The sequence below is a fragment of the Heloderma suspectum genome, chromosome 10 (assembly GCF_057233095.1).
Source record: "Heloderma suspectum isolate Gila_16-S chromosome 10, 16-S_ref, whole genome shotgun sequence".
Taxonomy (NCBI): Eukaryota; Metazoa; Chordata; class Lepidosauria; order Squamata; family Helodermatidae; genus Heloderma; species Heloderma suspectum.
The window spans coordinates 44,779,022-44,800,665 of NC_139467.1; the positions used below are offsets into that span (position 1 = coordinate 44,779,022).

The 21,644-nt window shown below is 50.3% G+C and overlaps 1 protein-coding gene across 1 annotated transcript; it reads right to left on the bottom strand.

The window, feature by feature from the left end:
• Positions 1 to 4,000: 4,000 nt before the first annotated feature.
• MYCL (MYCL proto-oncogene, bHLH transcription factor) lies at positions 4,001 to 15,532 on the bottom strand. The gene is made up of 2 exons (XM_084816184.1): positions 14,728 to 15,532; positions 4,001 to 6,816 (listed from the first exon to the last, which is right to left on the bottom strand). The coding sequence occupies exons 1-2, from the start codon at positions 15,188 to 15,190 to the stop codon at positions 6,191 to 6,193; spliced, it is 1,089 nt and encodes a 362-aa protein (XP_084672310.1). The 5' UTR covers positions 15,191 to 15,532; the 3' UTR covers positions 4,001 to 6,190.
• Between the last annotated feature and the right edge of the window lie 6,112 nt (positions 15,533 to 21,644).

Sequence of the window (21,644 nt, forward strand, 5' to 3'; positions counted from 1 at the left end):
GGGCCGGGAGCGCGCCTCCTCCGACGCGTGACGGCGCCGCGCACGCTCGGGGCACGTCGGCCACGCGCCTTTGTCTTTACGAGCCGCGGGGGCGAGGCGGCCCGCCCTGTGCGTCTGGCGGGGCGAAACCGGAGCGGCGCCGGCCCCATGTGCAAGGGGAGGATGCTCTGCGTGTGCTCGGAGACGTTCAGTCCGAGGGGCAAGAATAAATATTTGAAAGCAGACATTGGCGCTCCTGGGCTCAGGTATAGATGGGGCTGGGTGACCGCCGCATTTGCAACCACAGGCCTGAATGTATTTTAGTTAGGTATGTATTACCTTTAGCATCACCGATGCGACGAATGTGGACTTGAGCACGCTCCGGGAGAGAGCGGAGGACAGGGAGGCCTGGCGTGCTGTGGCCCATGGGGTCACGAAGGGTCGGACACGGCTGAACAACAGTCTGTTACCTTTATATCCCCGCCTTTTTTCCTCTTGCAAGGAACCCAAGGCAGCGTACATAATCCTCATTTTATCCTCACAACAAGCCTGTGAGGTAGGTAGTGCCTCTGGCGCGTGTGAAATGGGATTCGCTGTTGCCCACGTTACACTGCTCTTGTGAGGAGGGGGGGGGGGCTTTTCAGCTAAAGTGCTCCAGGCGCCAGGATTAGTAACCAACCTGGTTTAAAACCCGCCAAATGATAACCTCTGTGGAATGTATTTGTTTTTGAAGATGTAAACTGAACTTCTGTGTAAACTCCCAAGGCAGCATACAACACAATGTAAAACCACAAAACAGAATAAAACAATGATAAAATCGAAATTAACAGATGAAGCTAGATCGCACCATATAGACAATGGCACCCAATAAAATCCTACCTGTAGGCCAAGGGAACCTGGCAGGTCCTTAGTTCCTACTCAGAGGCCTGTAATGCTGGGGCCTGACGCACATCAGTTCTGTCTGGATCACGTTAAATTGTATGCCAGGCCATCGCCATCATTTATCCAAGAGGGCAGTGTGTGTGTGTGTGGGGGGTGTGTGCCCAGGGTTCTGCTCCTGTTACTAAACAGTTTGGGCCCGGTTTGTGCAAGTTAATCTGGAAGGGGAGGGCCCTGATATGGGAAGCCTCTAACAGTGGGCCAGAGGATTGGACTCCCACAACCTTCACGCTCCCAACTCTGCCCTTGAATGGGGCTCTCTGGTTTGGGTTTTCTTAACAACAGCAAGAAATCATGTCTCCTTGCCTCATGGCCGGGGTGGCAAAAGTGCCCGTCCTGGGGCCAGACGGGAGGCTCCTTCAGAAGTTGCATTGACCGTGGGAGCCTTTGTCATAACCAGCCTCACAAACGCCAGCAAAAGGGTTTATTGGGAACTTTGGGGAAACAGACGCTGTGCTAAGGGTGGGTCCGATTCCCTTCATTGTTTGGATTTCATGCCTTTGCAGGCCTGAGAAACCACCCTTTCATCTCTGCATCATTGCTCATTCTCTTGTGGGCCAGTGTAGATGACCAGCCCTTGCTAGAATTCTCTTGCCCAGAGACAGCCTCCTCAGTCCAGGCGTCTCTGCAGACACCTGCCCTTTGTCTAGCTTCATCTGTGTATGGCAGGCTGATCCGGAGTATGAGTGGAGTATAGCCACATGCAGTGGTAGGAAGGAAGGCTGATGCAGGGACCAAAGTTAGGGAGAGATGTTCCCATGGCAACCATGCAGGGAGAATCTGACAGCGGCCCTGGGGAAGGATAAAGAGATGAATTCCAAAGACAAGGAGAAAGGAATTGTTACTGTAGCAACAGAAAAGAAGCAGGGAAGGAAAAGTATGGGGGAGACAAGTGCCAGGGTGATGAAGGCTATTGCCTAGGTAACAGAAGGGGTCCTGTGATTTGCTGCCATGGCAACAGAAGGAGGGGAAGATGGCTTTTCCCCTAGCAACACACACATTTGCCATGGCAACAGGGAGAGCAGGGATCCCCCATTTGAAAGCTGGAGATGTCATTGGAGGAGATGGGATTATAGCAGGCTCAGCCACAGCGGCAGGAACAGTGACTAACCCAGGCATGAACCCACTTCCCAATGACCCTTCAGCACAGCAGCGATATAAAAAATACATTATGCTTTTTCTCACTCATGTTAAAAAAAAACACACCCAAACATCATCACACTGGGAGACCACTTTCCGAGCAAAATTGAAAGATTGCCAGGTGTTATGAAGAATTCAAGTCAGGTTTTGTGTGTACAGATCTATCTGTAGTTTGGGGCAGCATTATGGAAGGCCTGCCTTAGATAAGCAGCCAAAGCGAAGGTGATCAGAGAAGATTTTCTCTTGTTTGTGGAAGGATGCTGGCTCAGCTGCAGGGTGCATGCTTGGTATTTAGACAGTCCCAGGTTCGGTCCTGGTGTGTCCACTTAAAGTGGGGGGGGACTTTTAGTCCAAAACATCTGGAGGACTACCACTCCCATGGCCCCTCACCATCGACTACGCTGGCTGGGGCTGATGGTGGAGATGTAGGCCAAAATATCTGGAGGGCCACAAGTTGCTCATCTGATGTAAAGGAACTCTGATAGCTGGGATGGATCAAAAGAGCGTCTGTTCAAGGCTGTGGAAAGCTGCTGCCAGTCAGAGGCCAGTGCCAGCTTCAATGCCCCAGTGGTTTCCTGATCCAGCACCAGGCAGCTTCGCTCCTGCTGGCCTGAGCAATTGGTCTTGCCCCTCTGCTGCCACCAGAAGACCCTTTGCACGGGCAGGGTCACCAACCAGCGTGGCTGGCATTCCTCCCCTCCAAAGCTGGGAGTCTTGCATATAAGCAGCCTTCTCCAGACTGGCGCCCTCCGGCATGTCAGGGCACTGCTCCAAACACCCCCCAGCTGGCACAGCCAACTGGCAGCAACAGCAGCTGGAGGGTGAGCAGGGCTGGTGTGCCATTACGGTGCTGTCTTCCATTGTGCTCTCAAGGATACTGTGTTTTTTGTATGTTATTATGCAGGCAGCCTGAGATGCTCTGCTGCAGGACAGAAATCCACAAATAAGAGTTCATTTAGGGGCTTGTCTTTCTTTCCTAAGGAATTGCCCCGCTGGATCAGGCCCCGCTGGCCGCCCAGTTCAGCATTTTGTTTCCACCAGATACCAGCCAGACGTCTCTAGGTCAGGGGTGGGAAGATGTTACTCGACTACAACTCCCATCACCCCAACCACTGGCCATAAAGGCAGGGGGTGATAAGAGCTGGAGTTCAACATCTGGAGGGACATGAAAGTGATTGCCATCTCCTATTGTCGCCTTCAGCACCTACTGCTCAGGAATAGGAAAGGGAGAACCAGGGATGCTTGAGCTCACTGACATTCTCCGAACTTTACTTCAAACCTTGTTTCAGCTTGCTCTCATTCTTGTTACCTGTACAGGAAAAATGCACATCTTCCCCCATTGACTAAAACATGAAAATGCACCTTTTAAAAAATGCGTTTTAAAATGCACCTTTTAAAAAAATGCACCTTTAAAAGTGCTCACTTATCCCCCATTAAAACATGAAAATGAATATTTAAAAGTGTGTATTTTTTAAAGTGTGCATTTCTTAATGTGCATTTTAAAAAATGCACATTTTGCAAATATTTTCAGAGACCATGCATGTCAATCACATGCGTGATTTATAAACTGAAGCGAAATTCTTGTATATCCCTATTCAGGAACATACCACTCCTGAATAGGGATATATAAAGTGCCATTTAGCGGTCATGGCTAATAGTTGATATTCCCATAAAGTTGCACGTGCAACAAGAAGCTTGGTGATGGGATATGATTCTCACTTGCCCAGTTTCAAAGCCCAGGCAAGCCTGTACAATCAGGGAAAGAGGGCTGCACTTCTGGGGAGGCTTGTCGCTCGGTGGTATGTCATACGGTTGCCCAGCCCCCAGGTTTCCTTTCCTAAAATTGTGTCCAAATTTTCTCCTGCCCTCAACTCTCTCAGGTGTATTCAAATAAGGTGTATTCAACTGAAGTCCCATCCAACACAATACAAGCTAAGCCTTTTTGCAATTCATTTATTTGAGAAGTGTGAGGTAAAAAAAGGAAAGTGCTGATAAGTCTGACCACCCAGTCTTGAAGCTGTCCTGGGCCAGTCATGGAATGCTTGGGCACACCCCTGCTGCGTTGCGGGAGTTCAGTCACAGGAGCAAAGCTAAAGGGCCATCCATCACTCCCAGCTCCTGCCTCTGCCTCCAGAGAGGCAAACAAGACAGGTGGGAAGAGTCTGCATAAGAGGTAGGGAGCACAGCATGTGGGAGAAGAGGGCAACCCCAGCCAGCTCAGCAAAAGCTTTGAAGGAACGGGCAAGCCAGAGCAACAAACAGTTCCTTCTCTTTAGGTATGGGCTAAAGCTTCAGTCCTGTGCACACCTTCTTGGATTCAGTGGACCTTAGGAGTAAACATGCCCAAGATTGCACTGCGCCCCATCCCCCAAAATATATATCCATACAGCCCTTTTGTTTAATGAAAAGGGACTGAGTGTGTGCTTGGAGGTGGAAGCCTTCCATAAATGTAAGAATTAGCAGCCCCCCTTCAGCACAAAGATTCTTGGCAGGGGACATTTGAAATTACAGGGTTCCCCCTTAGGAAGAGCCGCTCACCCGCCCCGGCAAAAGAACCAAACCAAAGTTCAGCGCTTCTGCTATGCTCACCACTGGTCCTCAAAATTTAGGGCCAGGGACTAGCCACACACCTAGGAGAAGAATTTCCAGTCATCCCAAACCTGTTGTTTTCCCACTGGAGCTCAGTTTGTATCATCCCACCCACAATCAGCAGGGGCATCCAGCACAGCCTCTTACAGGGGAAAGTTTGCATATAAAAAAAAGTAGAGAGAGGGAACAGGACAAATGTTTTACAAAATAACATCTAAAAAAGGTACAAAAATACAGTATATATTTTAAAAAGCCATCCAGTATAAAGAATCAGGCAGCCACAACAACTGGTTCTAGGATATACAAAAACCAAGACAAGCAACTCTGTTGTCTAAGTGGAAAAATAAGAATGAGGTAAATCAAATCCAAGGTGATCTAAGTGCATTTCCAGCGAAGGAGCTCTGGAGCTTGGTTTTTGTTTTAAAGACAGACACCCAACAGACCCTGAGGGAAGGTCCCCCATCCCAGTCAGAGGGAGTGCACTTGCGTGGCAGATTCAAGCCACCACTGAAGAATGAGACCTGCGACAGCTCACCTCTGGCACGATCAGCTGGGAATTTCTCCTGCACTAGCCCCATTGAAATGACTTTGCTTCCCAGGAGACTGTGTCCTGTTTTAGCTAGGGTGCCACCACTGAAACATTTTCCCAACTTGGGCACTCAAGGCCCTGATCTCAGCCTGAGGGGTATGCCGCCGCCACCGCCACCTCCACCTCTCTGTTTTTAGCTAGCCATAGATCTCAAACAAAAGCTAGGTGATTTCTCCAGATGTCAGCTGTGAAGTAACTCTTAGCACAAAGATCTCCCTAAGCCCTTCAAAGGTTAGTAGCAGGAGCATCAAAAAGTCACCTCTAATCAAGTCCCAGAAGAGAAGAGAGCCCTTGATCTGAACCATGGAAAATAGGGGGTGGGGTGGGGTGAAGAGAACTTGGGTGGGTTCTGAAAGGAGAAAAAATGGAGAGAGATTCATCCTTTAAACACCAATGGCAAGAAGCGAAGGGCCTGGGAAGTAGGTGGCACACAGACACATCTGTGGTCACATGTTTACAGTCAAACTTTGGGGATGGGGACGGAAGGGTGGGGAGAGAAGAAGCCCCTCAGGATAGATGAATGCAAGATCCATCCTTGTGCCTAGCTTTAGAGGCATTGACTCAGGACCCTCCATCAAAACCATGCTTCTGTTGAGAAGGACCTCCCCTACGCTATGTTCCAGCGGTCGTCTGGAAACACACAGTCTGTGTTGATCCCAACCCGAACGCAGCACTGCTCAGCTTATGCAGAAGCCAGCATCTTCCAGGAGGAGCTGAAATTTCAGTAGTTAAGCCCCAAAGCCCTACACTCCTGCAAGAAGTTTACGCCTCTGCATCTGCTGGAGAAGGTAACTCCAGGAACCACAGTTGGATGAATCATAGTAAAGGGTCGGGGGTGGGGGGGGAGAATGAGGACAAGCCACATGTGTGCACCAGTTGCAATGCAGTCTAAGAGTCCGCAACCAAAAGAACTGTCAAAAAAGTGCAGATCAGACAGTTTGGAGTTCTTGGCAGCTAATGCACCCCCTTCAGGTGCGAAATCCGTTTCAACAGCTGAAGCTGATGCAATTTCAGCAGCTTCTTCTCAGCCACCATCTGCTGCTCTGCACTGAGCAGAGACTGCAGATACTCGGATGCTTTGCTCAGGACCACCACCTTGGGGGTTTTGGGGCAGGCTGCAAGACCAGGCACCTGATCCCTCAGCGCCAGGAAACGGGAGCGAAGGTCATTGCGTCGCTTGCGCTCCAAGTAGTTATGGTTTTTCCGCTTGGTCACATCCTCAGTGTCTGAGCTGGGAGCACTCCTGAATTTTGGGAGGAAAGATTCAGGGGAGAAACTCTCCACCACTTGCCCTGGGGACCGTGCATCGTCGTCCCCATTGGCATCAGCGTTGTCCTCTGCGTCGTCGTCGTCGTCGTCCTCCTCCTCCTCTCCCTGGGTGCCTTTCTCCAAGGCGCCTTCCCTGGGACAGGCCTCAGAAGGGGAGCGGGCAGCATAGTTGTGCTGCTGTGCGTGGATGGAGATGTGAAAATGTTTCATGCACGGATCCAAGGGGTCAGCCCGGACGGTGATGGTGACTGGTTTCCTCGCACTGAGCGATTGCCTCTTCTCCACGGTCACCACATCAATTTCTTCCCCTTCTGCATACAAACAAGGACACAAAATAACCTGTTACACTTTTGCAGTTGCCAAAGTCTGTTTCTGCCACTCTGCAATAGGCAGAGCACAAGTCATAAGTGGGGCTCAGGGCAAAGAGAGGCAGCTCATGTCTAGAACAGATCTGAACGTTACAGAGCAGATGCAGGTTATGGCAAGCTTGCCTCAAGCACTTCGCTTGGGGCAAACACACACACACACACACACACACACACACATCCATCCATCCATCCATCCATAGCACCAGCTCTGTAACTCAAAGGGACCCAAACAAAACAAGGCTGAAGTTGCTTCCAAGTTTCTTATTCAAACCAGAGCTGTATGAGCAGCTTGAACAAGGAATTGATGTTTTTATGCCCTTGCACCCCAAACAGCCATGGAGAGCTTATGTTGGGGTTCAGGATTATGTTGGGGTTCAGGGGCATCAAGCTTTTCAGGCTTTCACATCCCTCTGTTTCAAATAAGGATCTGCAAACAGCCTTGTCCCAGAATGACCACGTTTGGGGGTAGTTATCACCATTCCAAAACACCAACACTGAGCTCTTTAAGACACGAGAGTTCTACCAAATCCCCCTCTCCCACAAGGGGCACTCCCGAAAGAGGTCATTCATGCTGGGTGTGGAAAATGAAGGCTGCCCAAATCAGTCCATAACTATAATACTGACAGCCAGAGAGGGGCCTGCAACTCAGTGCCAAGGAGAAGAGGGAGACAAGATGGCAAGCAAGGCAAACAGGAGATTTCCCCCTCCCCCTGTACGTGGCTCCATGGGGGCTGGGGGACAGCTGCTGCAGCATCACCACAGCAGCTGTGTGCTCAAGCCCTGTGACAGCATGGGGGCCAAAGCAGGTGGAGGGGGGAGCCCCCTCCCGCTCCCCTTCAGCCACCGAAGCTATTGAAGAGAGTAGGCTGAAGTGGGGAAAGCCTAGGAGAGCATCTTCCAAGGCCAATAAAAATCTAAGAGCCCTGCCGGATCAGACCAAAGGCCTCTCTAGCCCAGCATTCTGTGCCCCCAGCAGCCAACCATACACCCAATGGGAAGCCCACATGCCAGGTGCAAGAGTACCTCCTGTACTACAACTCCAAACCCACCTGGATGATACCAGTTATCTGGACCCATCTCAATCAGGCTTTTGGCTGGGATATGGGACTGCTCTGATTGCCTTGCCAGATGACTGATCACCAGAACTGGACTGGGGCTGGGGGAGCACAGACCTATTGGTTCTCTTAAGACTTCTCAGTGGCTAGAGACAATACCAACCATGGTAATCTTCTGGACTGCCTGGTGGGGTTTGGCCTTGGGGGCATGCACTGCAGCAGTTCCAATGCTTTCTCATGTCCAGAAGGTGGTGTTGGGGGACTCCTGTTGAGCACCATGACCATTGCCCTGCATTATCCCACAGGCTTCTATCTTGTCCCCTATGTTATTTAATATATACGTGAAACTGCTGGGAGGGATCATCTGCCGTAATGACCTTTGCAGTAATGAAACTCAGCTCCACTACTTTGTCACCAACTCCAAAGAAGTGGCCGATACCCTTGAGCGTTCTCGAGTTTGTTAATGGCCTGGGTGAGGTTAAACCCAGACAAGACAGTTGTGCTGTTGAACAGCAGAAAGCCTGGCTTGGGGATCGGAAAGGATTCAAAGGTCAGATTCATGGCTTGGGAATGCTCCTTGATCCCACACTGCCCCTGGATTCTCAGGCAGTGGTGGCAAGGAGTGCATTTAGCGCACCAGCTCCAACCATTCCTGAATCAGTCCAATTGTTACATTCTGGTTGGACTACTACAACACACTCTAGAATAGGGCTACTCTGGAAGAGCATCTGGAAGCCTCAGATGGTGCAAAATGCAGCAGCTAGGCTGCCAGCCAGTGCATGGTGTCATGATCCCATCACCCTAATACTGAAAGATCTGCACTGGTTGCCAATTCCAGGTTCAGTACAGAGTGTTGGGCTTAACCTTTAAAAGCTTTGGCTTAGGGCCTGGCTCTCTGAAGGACCACCGGACTCATGCTGAAGCTGTCCAGTTCTTAAGATCTGCAGGAGAGGCTCTTTCGAGGCCATTCTTGCTTAGAGAGGCCTGTTTGTCTGGTGTGCCGGAAAGGCCCGTCTCCTGCCTCACTCTCAAACTGTGGTGTGCTCTTCCTTCAGAGTTAAGATTGGTTCCCGTTCCCTTGGCTTTTAGGAAAGGCTTTAATTTGGCCAGTTAAATGGTGAATAATGGTTTCAATTTTGTTTCAGTGTTTTAATATAGTATTACGTTCACTTTTATGTAGCATTTTATTATAATTGTTGTACACTACCTTGATGGCATTTTGTGGAAAGACCGTCTATAAAAAATAATATTTTTTAAAATCATGACTAGTAGCTATTGATAACCTTATCCTCTTCCCACTGCTTCTTCATGTGCAGAGGCAATCTAGGAGAATCCTGTCAGGGAATTGGGGCCCTCAAAGCCACCGCCCTCCACTCCCTTTGGGGTCCAGGTTCAGGGAAAGCATGTACAGCCCCGGTCCTTGCTGGCTTGGGGAGGCCTCTTGGGGACAGGCTTTTCTTATGCCCCCTGCCCCCCCGGAGGCCCTTTGGCCCTCGCCTGCCTCCAGCTTTGTGGGACGACATGTCTGCATGCAGGACAGCCATTTTACTAACAGGGGAAATGACAGGGGACCTAAAATAGTTCTAAGCACTTTAACACTAGAACAGAGTTACACAAGGCACTGCTCCAAACACAAAGGTCCCTTTGATACCTTTGGGAATAAATTATGAGGTGGGGGTTATTTAAAATGCACCTGTACACAGCCTACAGGTGCATTTGCCCACTTTCCTGTAGCAAATAAGCAGGGCTGGGAAGTGCCCAAGCATTCAGGGTATTCACCATAAACTGGAAGTGGAGAGTTGGTTTTCCCTTCTCATATACCACAAACAATGTATTTTAAAAATTAGGGACCAGGTTTCATGAACAAGGAAGTCTCAAAGTAGCTTACAAACTTTAAAAATGTTTTGTGAGCTAGTAATCTGCAGTGATATTTGTTAGGCTGCCCACATATTATACCAATGCAGAGTGGTGACTTTTTCCTACTTAGTTGTAAATCAGAGGCAAACCCAAATTCTAGAGTAGGGTCTGGTTCAGAGGTTAGCCACTAACCAGAAACAGACGGGGCATTTTCACCCCCAGAACCCTGTTCGCACTTGCACTGGAATGAGGTATTTTGTCTTGATGTTCCTGGTGGGGGAAATGGGTGGGTGCCTCCAAGGCCATGCGGAGGGACAGAAGGTCAGAGCAGCAGGCTTGACATTCCTATACTTGCCACCCCCAACCCAAAAGGACTGGGGGCAGTTGACACCACTGGGCTGGAACAAAGTTTAATGCCAAAGCTCCATCATTCCCCACCCCCACTAGGCTCTTTCATAGCCCATTGGAATTGTAAATTAAGGGGGGGGGGACTGTGGGGAGAGCTGTCCTTTGTCCCCACAGCTTTGCAGTTCAGGGATTCGCTCCTTTTTGCAAGTAGTAAATCCTGATCAGACAAAGTGTTCTCCTTCCCACCCCCATGCCCCATTCAGCCAGACGCACAGAAAGGGACTCCACACCTCCCCATCCAGGAGGCAGAAGGACAGGGGGAGGGGAACAGAAAGGGTCCTTTAAAGGCCTTTGCAAAGAAGGCTTGAGTGAACCTCCAAAGGCATCCGTCATACAGCATTCATCCTTCAGACAAACTGGTTGGGTTTTTAGAAAGAAGAAAGAAATTTAAGGGGAAAGGTTATCGCAGCAGAACACAAAGAGGACTCACAATTCACAGAAATCACAGTGAAACCCCCATTCGTGTTTATGAGCAAGAAATCAGTCATCTGGTTTGTTGAGACAAATGCTTTCTTGGGGAAAAGCTTTTCCCATCCAACTGAGGACAATTGGACTGGCCCTCCCAGGTATGCATGCCTCTAATGGCATCCTTCGAGTGCGAGGCTGCACACAAGATCTTCCCTAGAAATAGACTGAGGGCAACTGTAGAGCAGCATCTTCTTAACAAGGAACAGGAAGCACCTTTACAGACCACATCAAGTTGTTCAGAACAATGCTGAAGCTTGTCTCCAGCATTTTACATAGACATACATACATACACAATTCTCTTGCTTGCTCTCAAGTTGCATCACTTGGGTGCAGTTTACTGTGGGACAGGCATTAAAGAAACTACTGCTGGAAGGTTAATGCCACTTCTACTGGGGCTCTTGAAAGAGACAGTGAGGCCTCCAGGAGAGTGAAAGTTTTCCTGTATTCCTTTTTCCAAAGCAGCCCAACCTTACTGCATGGGAACCTAGGAGAGCCAGCACTTGGTTAGCCATGGAGCAAAGCTTAGCGGAACAGGAAGAGCAGCTCCCGGGCTAATTCCTCTGGAACCCACCACCTGAGCAATACACAAGAGCCTCACCTCACGCAAATGAGTGTTGGTGTGGACTAGGGCTCTTCAAACAGCTAGGCAGGAATGCACAAATTCCGCCTGTCAACAAGACAACATGCCTACAACACACATCATGATTCCAGTACACCAGCCCCTTCACACCTAGCCACAATGCACAGCACTTCCTGGCTGCAGTACACCAGCCTCCTTCACTGAACAGTACTAGGAGGTGGAGAACAGGGTCATAAGCCTGCTCCAGGGCCCTTTAATCATTGTACAGGAGGACAGTATTTGGGGAGGGAGGGGCAGCTTCACTCAGGTGTGAGGAGAGCGAGCTCAGTTTCCCCCCTCTTCACAACTATTAAAAGCTACAGGATCCCTCTTCACCTTCGTGCATGGTTCACCTTATTTAACCATCCATGGCAATTTTGCTCAAGACCTTAAGAGTGCCATCAGCCTTCTGAAGAAAGGGGGTCCTGATGGTGTAGTGGAAATCAGCCCTACCACCCCACACCCCTGTGACAGATAATCCCAGCCATTTAGCCCAGCCAGAAAAGAGACAGTGGTAGAGCATGGAACGGGCATTTTCCCTGCATTTTCTGCTGAGTTCTGTAGGGAAGTTTTCCTGCAGAAGCTCAGTTTCAGTAGCACTTGTGCAAAACTTTGGCTACAAATTGTGGTCCACAACCTTCCAGACCTCCACAGAAGTTCACACCTGCATTCTTAAAAACAAAACAGAATTGGCTTATGGTTTTAATAGTGGATGTTTTATTGCACCATTGTTCTATAGTTGATATAAACCCTATTTTGAAGTTTTCTCCTTCCAAACTTCCATTGTGCAGATAGAAACATTTTCCTATTAATAAAAAAGTGTGACTGGTTGGCTCCAAGTATCCTGGCAATTGGACAATAACAAGCCTTGGAATGCTGCCACTAGCTACTCTCTATCCCTTATTGGCTTACATCCTCTTCAGTCATAGCCCCCCCCCCCCTTGCATCTGCTGCTTTTTGTCCCAGAAAACATGTTGCTGGCTGAAAACAACATTTGTGGAAGGAGGCTGGCTGTGGGTGAGGGTAAAGTCCAGGTCAGCACAAGCACATGATTAAATCAATCAATAACAGTCCCCACCCACTTGCTAATGGGGATTAAGCCTTGTCAGATCTACCTATCCTAATGTAATTAAATCTTAGGCCCAATTTGTTTCTTAACCCTAGCTATATTCAGCCCTTGCAGTGAGTCATAAGCAGTCACTACTTGCCCAGTGACTCAACCCAACAAGAATCAACAGTAAGGCTAGGGTTGGAAAGTGCGCCCATTTCAAGGCTGTGTCAGTACAGCAAGGGATAACCCACTCCAGTTTAGTTAGAGCAGTACTAACCCTGAACAGAATCAGGGCATGTTGCTACAACACACTTTTGCCACTTCACTTTGCCACAATTACTCGGCAGCCTTTTTAGTAGAAGCCAAGGCAAGACTCAGCTGAAGTCCTTCCAGTTCTGTGTATTTCCAGTAACAATTCAATCAAATAAGAGAAGATTGTGTCCTGCGCATTTTAATTTTTGTGAACTGCCCAGAGAACTTTGGCTCGTGGGCAGTATAGAAATGAAATGAAATAGTGTTGCCTGTGGAGGCAACACACAAAGAAGCTGGTTCTTGAAAATATCTCTGCAGCTCGTGAGATCTCTGCAGCTCGTGAGCGTGGACATCCCTAGTCTAGGTAGGCTGGTGAGGTAGATCAAATCCACAAGGAGGCAAAACAGATTTAAAATACTGAAATTGGATCTGCACCAGAACAAGCTATGAGGGGTGGGCAGGAGAAGCTGGGGAACCTCCTTGGGGCCTTGAAAGGAGAGAGGAGACGGGCCTCGAGATGGAATTCTTTAAACAGCCCAATGCCTGAGCTAGTGCAACAGACCTGCAAAGAGATAGAGCTGCGGTGACCCAGGAAGAGCCCTGTCCAAATCTCCCCTTATCTGCTAGCACCTTACTGGGTGGGCTCACACAAGGGAAACCTCAACCTTCCAGTCCAGCAAGAGGAGAATAGAACTGGTACAGCCAAGATGATCTCAGCAGTCCTTGTAAGGCAGCCTACCCCAACTTGGTTCCCTGTAAGTGTGTTGGACTACAATTCCCACCATTCCCATCCTTGTTGAGGGATGATGGGAGCTGTAGTCCAACATACCTGGAGAGTGTGTATCCCAATAACAACCATCCTGTTCACTTCGCAATGCAACCCCATACACTGTACCAGAGGTCAAATACCATTAAGCCCAGTGGGGGTTACTGTTCAGTAAGTGGGTTTAGGACTACTGCCCTGAAGTGCTACCAAAAGGCTGCATCCCATTCCCTTCTTTGCCCCCCCCCACTTTGCAAGACTTCTCAAACATCTGAGATTCTTTGGGGTCTCAGCAATCAGGGGCCTGGAATTCTCCTAGAGATGGTTACATGTGAACAGTGTCCCTTGCTACTCCAAGGGAATTCTGTTATGCATAACTTTGGGCTTGAATGAACATGAAGCTTCTGCGGTGTAACTGTACACATCGGGCATTTTAGGGCTCCTTCCTCTTGGTTGCAGAACTAGCATTGAAATTGCTTCGAGATCCCATTTAGCAGGGTAGGGAGGGGAGAAAAAGGAGTGCTTCTTCAGACTCCTACAGCACTTCCCAGGTCAAATCCTTACAGAGCCTTTGTTTGTTACAGGCATGGTGGCAACCGTCCAGACTGCAGAAGCGGAGGAAGCCTGAAATATTAACAATGCCACACTTAGCTGGCCTCAGACACACGCCGGCTGCTTGCCGTTTCCTGATACTGCAACCCAGTTGAGGAACAGACGAAGAGACTTTGAAGAAGCCCCCCGCCCCCTCCCAACTGCAGGCACTCTAGAAATACTCCAGTCCATCGGATCTGCCCCCCGCCCCGCAGTACAGAAAAGTGTTTCACAACTGGGGCCCTGGCTTTCTTTTTGGTCCTGCCATAGCCCCCACCCCCTTGCTGTTGCTGTGCTGCAGGGTGCTAAATTGGGAGGCCTTGGAGGAGGAAGCAGGCTGGGTTGGGCTGAGCAAGTTATGCAAGCCTTGGAAAATTGGGTTGGGAGGATGGAGAAAGAAATGCAAACTTCCTCACGAAAGTAGAATCTCTTGCACAAATCTCAAGGCCCTGCAGCAAGATGAGCAGCCCAGGGAGGGGTCTTCTGGGGTGAGAATTGGGGGGGCGGTGGAGTGGAGCGAGGCGCGACAGCAAGCCTCTTTCCCCCACCCCCCTATGTCAGCCTTCCCCCACTTGGAGCCCGTGAGATGTGTTGGACGACAGCTCCCATCATCCGCAGCCAGCATGATGTGCGTTGCAGTCCAACACCTCTGGTTGGCGCCAAGGTGAGGAAGGCTGACCTAGGAGCGTCTGGCGGCGCCACTGCTTCCCCGCTGTGTGGACCGGGTCAGAGGCAGGCAGGCGGCCGGCCGGCCGGCCAGCGCGTCCACCCCTCCCGGCGGCAACCTTACCGGAGTCGCTTTGGCTCTCCGAGCCGGACGAGGGCGGGATCTTGCTGTCAGCCGGCGCCGCGGGCCCCCCGGCGGGCCAGGCGAAGACGGCGCCCGGGGCCACGCACTGGCCGCCCAGCCCAGGCTCGCGCGCTCCAGGCGGCGGCGGCGCGGGCGGCTTGGCGGCCAGCTTCTCGCCCATGGCCCTCTCGAGGCGCTCGCGGGCCGAGAAGCCGCTCCACATGCAGTCGCGCAGCACGAAGGCGCTCAGGTTGCCGAGCAGCCGGCCGGGCTCCAGCAGGCAGTCGGCCCCCGCAGCGTCGTCGGCGGCGGGGCCCGGCAGGGGCGAGGCCGGCGGGCTGGGCAGCAGCAGCTCGAGCTTCTCCCAGATGTCCTCGCCGGGCGCGCTGGAGCGCGGCAAGTCCTCGCCCTGCGCCTCGTGGGGGTCGCAGAAGAAGGGCGGCGGCGGCGGGTCCAGCTCCATGGCGGGCGGGCCCTGTGCCGGACGAGGGCAGTCACCGCCCGGCCCGAGCCGAGGCCGCGCGCCCGGCTCTGCGGGGCTTCCTCCGAGGGGCGCCGCGCGCGCGGGGCTCGGCAGCCACCCGCCCCCGGGCGCTCGCCCGGCCTCCGCGCCGCACGGGCCCCTGCCCGCCTGCCGCGGCCGCCCCGAGCGCGCCGGCCTTCCGGGCGGCGCGGGCACGGCTGCCTGCCGGCGGCAATCTGCAGGCGGGCCCGGCCCCCTTCCGCGACCCCACGCTCTCCGCCGGGCCGCCCCCTCCGCGCGACGCGGGCACCCCAGCCCCGGCTGTCCCTCGCGCAGCCTCCGGCTCCGGATCAAGGCGACCCGGCCGGCTCCGGGACGCATTGTTCGCTCGCTCCTTTATTTCTCGTCGGGGGCCTCGCGCTCCGCCTGCGCCAGAGCCGACCAATTAGGGGCGCGGATTCGCAAAATGGGCGAGCGCCTCGCCGGGCCTCCCCCGCGCCCCCCGCCGCGCTGCCCAGGAGCAGCCGATCGCGCCGCCCACCTGGCGGGCCGCGGAGAACAGCTCCCGGGAGCGATGGAGAAGCCGGCCGCTTCCAAACCGCGAGGGGCTGGCTCGGGTTCAGAGAGGACGATCCCCAAATGCGGGCTGGCAATGCGAACTCAGGCTGAAAGGGAACGCACACGCTCTGCACGTGCTCAGTAACCCTCACCCCTGCTTTTTCTGGGGCACAAAAGAATCCCTGGTTTTGTACGGTTACTTCTTTCCACTCCCAATCCCAGAAAATAAGGCTGGAATCCTAAACACACTTACTAGACTAGCCATATTTTAATTTCCCTAACTTGAGGTCTCTTTTGCACAAGGCACAGTTTTAAACCTATTCATCTACGCTACAGGAACTTCCATGCCATTTCAAGACTGAAACAAACTGCAGAAGGGACAAAACTCCATGCTCCAAAAATTATTTTGCTACCGTTATTACTTTTTTCTTTTAACTTTCAGTCTGAAGAAGAGTGCTTTAAAAAAAAACACTAAATAGTTCAGTCCAATTTATTAATACATTAATTTATAAATACATAAAAACAAGTAAGTACATGTATCCATACAATGAAATGCATTGTTGTTGTTCAGTCGTGTCCGACTCTTCATGACCGCATGGACCATAGCACGCCAGGCCTTCCTGTCCTGCGCTCTCTCCCGGAGCGTGCTCAAGTTCATATTCATTGCATCGGTGATGCTATCTAGCCATCTCGTCCTCTGCCGTCCCCTTCTCCTTTTGCCTTCAGTCTTTCCCAGCATCAGGGTCTTTTCCAGGGAGTTTTCTCTTCGCATTAGGTGGCCAAAATATTTGAGCTTCAGCTTCAGTATCTGTCCTTCCAATGAGCACTCAGGGTTGATTTCCTTTAGGATGGACTGATTGGACCTCCTTGCAGTCCTGGGGACTCGTAAGAGTCTTCTCCAGCACCATACAAACTTCCAATTATCTTCGTGACAAAACATTGACATAGGAACGTTAATGTGAATATTATGCAAATAGAGAGGCATTATCCATGAAAATGAAGAGTTCTGAGTAACTCAAAAGCTTAGATGCCACACTGAGCCCCTTGGTTGGTCCTAAATACCAGGTATTACTCTTAAGGTTCCTGTGATTTACTTTTTCTGCAGCATCCTGTTTTGATTTGCAGTGACATCTTACTGGATGCAAAGGGACAGGGAACGGAATCAGACCTCCTTGTTCAATACCACCATCATCTGGTGACTTGATGGTATTGCATATGGAACATTTTTTACCCTGGGAGCAGCAAACCAAGGACAGCCAAACTCCCATCCACCAGATACCCAGAGGCCACACCCAATTTTTACACCCAAAATGGACAGGTCTAATGGGGCAAGGAGTGGTCAGCTTCTAAAGTGCCTTTTGCATTCCAGCTCCAATGTAGCTCCAGTATCTCCCCCCCTCCCCACAATTCCTTCATCTTGCCCCCCCATTCCCAGCTCTCCCCCAATGGGTCCTACCTACCATCTAAACTCCGTCAAGTGCCACTGCTTGTCCTCCAAACTCCACTTACATGCCAGAACAGCCCCCTCCCAACCAGTCCACACGTTTCCATCCTCCAGACCTCCTTTTCCCCAACTGTCTTCCCATGTTCTTCCCTTCTGGCCGCTGGGAGAGGGAGTGTTCATCAATGGCTACTAGTCCTGATGCTTCTATGCTCCCTCCAGTATCAGAGGCAGTATGCCTATGTACACCAGTTGCTGGGGAACATGGGTGGGAGGGTGCTGTTGCACTCGTATCCTGCTTGTGGGTTTCCCGTGGACAGCTGGTTGGCCACTGTGGGAACAGAATGCCGGACTAGATGGACCTTTGGCCTGACCCAGCAGGGCTCTTCTTGGGTGCGTAAATTCCATGCACAGTCTGCTCGCCTTCTATGCACTTCCCCCCATTATCCGATACTCTCCATGCTCTTGCACTGCTCATTTTCATGGAAGGGATCGGGGGAGAGGCCAATGCCGCGGCAGGCAGGACCAGCCACTGCTAGGCTGGCCAGCCTGCCCTCATGTGTTGGGAAGGGCAGCGGTTTCCCAGACCAGGAGATGGTTCAATTATTTATGTGGCACATGCTGGGGGTGCTGTAGACCCCACTGGGGCTCTCAGAGGGCCTGATGAAGCATGGTGGTTATGTGTTTAACAATTGTTTAACAATTGGGAACAAATGATACCGCCAAGCGGAGCTACGGAGAGATCACGTCAGACTTTGAAGCTTTGGGAAGGAAACTCAAGAACTTTGGGACCCAGATAGTTTTCTCATCCATCCTTCCAGTAGTTAGAAGAGGGATAGAAAGGGAACGAAAAATACTCCGGGTGAATGACTGGCTACGAAGGTGGTGCCGACGAGAGAGATTTGGATTCTGGGACCACGGCCTATACTTCCTGGAAGATGGGCTGTTGGCTAGGGATGGGTTGCACCTCACAAAGGCTGGGAAGAATGTGTTTGGCCACAGCATGAAGAACTTCATCAGGAGGGCTTTAAACTGAATCCTACAGGGAAGGGAAATGTAATGTTGGGGGTAACGATGGACATAGGCGCATGCACTGCAATGGAGAGAACAGCTCTGATAGCGCCCAATAATAGTCTTCAGACACAGGTAGGAAGAAAGCCAGACTATGAAGCACATGGTCTTCGATGTCTATATACTAATGCCCAGAGTATGGGAAACAAACAGAACGAACTTGAACTCTTAATACATGAGGGAAATTATGACTTGATAGGTATAACTGAGACTTGGTGGGATGACTCTCATGACTGGAATACAGCAGTTGAAGGATATCACTTGTTCCAAAAGAACAGGAGGAACAGAAAGGGAGGTGCGGTTGCACTGTATGTGAAAAATACATATCTCTGCACAGAAATACAGGAGGAGGAGCTTGGTAGCCCCATCGAGAGCATATGGGTTGAAATAAATGGAGCAAAGAATAAAAGGAACCTGGTGGTCGGAGTCTACTACCAGCCACCCAATCAAGGAGAAGCCAAGGATGAAACTTTTGAAAAGCAAATAGCCAATGTTTTAAGGAAGCATGATGTAGTAGTAATGGGGGACTTCAATTTCCCCGATATTTGTTGGGAGACAAATTCTGCAAAACATGGCCCCTCCAGGAAATTCCTGACTTGTGTGGCGGATAACTTCCTCCTACAGAAAGTAGAGGAAAGAACTAGAGGATTGGCTATCCTTGACTTGATCCTAACCAACAGAGATGACTTAGTGGATAAAGTAGCAGTTACAGGAACTCTGGGGGAAAGCGACGATGTTGTACTTGAGTTCTTGGTTCTAAGGGAAGCAAAAGCCGAGTGTAGTCAAACATGTACCCTGGATTTTAGGAAAGCTGATTTTCATAAACTCAGAACAATGATCAGCAAGGTCCCATGGCAAGCGATGCTAACGAGAGAAGGAGTCCAAGATGGGTGGGAGCTTTTAAAAACAGAAATTCTCAAGGCACAATTACAAACAATTCCGACAAGAAGAAAAGGTGGAAGACAACAGAAGAAGCCAATGTGGCTTCACAAAAAGCTTAGGGATGACCTGAAAACAAAAAAGGACACATATAGGAAGTGGAAAGAACGCCAAGTAACAAAGGAAGAGTACAGGCAGGTAGCACAGAATTGCAGGGATGGCGTCAGGAAGGCTAAAGCAGAGAACGAGCTGAGGTTAGCGAGGGATGCTAAAAACAACAAAAAGGCTTTCTTCAGCTACGTGCATAGTAAAAGGCAGAGGAAAGAAATGGTGGTTCAGCTATTAAATAAGGATGGCAAAATGATAACAGATGACAAAGAAAAGGCAGAGGTGCTCAATTCCTACTTTGGCTCAGTCTTCTCCCAAAAGAGGGTCTATGACCCCCCTGGCAAAGGCGAAGTACAGGCTGAAGGGGCAGGATTGCAGCTTGAGATCGACAGGCATATGGTCAAGGAACACCTCATTACTTTGAATGAGTTCAAATCTCCAGGGCCAGATGAACTGCATCCTAGAGTCATAAAGGAACTGGCAGAAGAGCTCTCAGAACCGCTGTCTATTCTCTTTGAGAAATCATGGAGGACGGGGGAAGTGCCAGATGACTGGAGGAGGGCTAACGTTGTCCCTATCTTCAAAAAGGGTAAAAAGGAGGAACCTGGGAACTACAGACCAGTCAGTCTGACATCAATCCCTGGGAAAATTCTGGAGCAGATGATAAAGCAATCCATCTGGAAGCACCTTGACAACAATGCCGTGATTACTCGAAGCCAACATGGATTTGTCAAAAACAAGTCCTGCCAGACAAATCTGATCTCATTTTTTGATCAAGTAACCTCCCTTGTAGACCGTGGGAATGCTGTAGACATCATATACCTCGACTTCAGCAAAGCTTTCGACAAAGTGCCCCATGATATCCTGATGAGCAAACTAGCTCGAAGTGGGCTAGGTGAAACAACGATCCGGTGGATCCACAGTTGGCTACAGAATCAGACTCAAAGAGTGCTTATCAATGGGACCTTCTCAAGCTGGGGAGAGGTAACGAGTGGGGTACCGCAGGGCTCAGTCCTGGGCCCAGTGCTCTTCAACATTTTTATGAATGACTTGGAGGAGGAGGTGCAGGGAATGCTGATCAAATTTGCAGATGACACAAAATTGGGAGGGATAGCTAATACTTTGGAAGACAGAAACAAAATACAAAGTGATCTGGATAGACTGGAGCGCTGGGCAGAAAACAACAGAATGGCATTTAATAGGGACAAATGCCAAGTTCTGCACCTAGGAAAAAGAAACCAAATGCACAGTTACAAGATGGGGGATACGTGGCTCAACCACACTACGAGCGAGAAGGATCTTGGAATTGTTGTCGATCACAAGCTGAATATGAGCCAACAATGTGATGTGGCTGCAAAAAAGGCAAATGCTCTTTTGGGCTGCATTAATAGAAGCATCGCTTCCAAATCCCGGGAAGTACTAGTTCCCCTCTACTCAGCACTGGTGAGGCCTCATCCGGAGTAATGTGTGCAGTTCTGGGCACCACACTTTAAGAAGGATGCAGACAAACTGGAGAGGGTTCAAAGGAGGGCAACAAAGATGATCAGGGGACTGGAAACAAAGCCCTATGAAGAGAGACTGAAAGAACTGGGCATGTTTAGCCTTGAGAAGAGAAGACTGAGGGGAGATATGATAGCACTCTTCAAGTACTTGAAAGGTTGTCACAGAGAAGAAGGCCAGGATCTCTTCTTGATCATCCCAGAGTGCAGGACACGGAATCATGGGCTCAAGTTACAGGAAGCCAGATTCCGGCTGAACATCAGGAAAAACTTCCTGAGTGTCAGAGCAATACGACAATGGAACCCATGACCTGGGGAGGTGGTGGGCTCTCCCACACTGGAGGCCTTCAAGACGAGGCTGGACAGCCATTTGTCAGGGATGCTCTGACTTGGATTCCTGCATTGAGCAGGGGGTTGGACTCGATGGCCTTGAAGGCCCCTTCCAACCCTACTATTCTATGATTCTATGAATCTCATTGGACATCATCAGGTTACATGAGGTCTCAGGAAGTTGATTATTTACTGTATTTTTATCCCATTTTTCAAATAATTATTCTCTCCCCAAAGCAGCTGTGTAAGATGCTTTGAATGATTTTCAGGAAAGTGAGATAACAATAACAGTAATAATAGTATTAGCATCTCCCTTTCCATTAGTCTTTCTCTTTAATTTGGGAGATACTGGAATATTGCATGGAAAGGAAATTCCTCTTTTGGTTTCCTGGCAGAGCTGGTCTCCAAAGGGATGTGCCCCTCCAAGCCCCCAAATACGTGGTTTCTTCTATGTCAAAAGTCTCCAGGGGCCTTTTATTCTCAGTATCCCAGAGTCACATACACAAAAGCCAGTTCATGACGTCTTCCTCTTGAGCTGCTATGCTGTGCGTGTGACTGTGTACTTCAT

Bases quoted from the DNA above. Each gene is read 5' to 3' on its own strand.
- MYCL (XM_084816184.1), bottom strand. From the start codon at position 15,190: ATGGAGCTGGACCCGCCGCCGCCGCCCTTCTTCTGCGACCCCCACGAG. The intron at 6,817-14,727 runs GTAAGGTTGCCG...GTTTGTATGCAG, and splicing joins GGAGAGCCAAAGCGACTCCG to AAGGGGAAGAAATTGATGTG.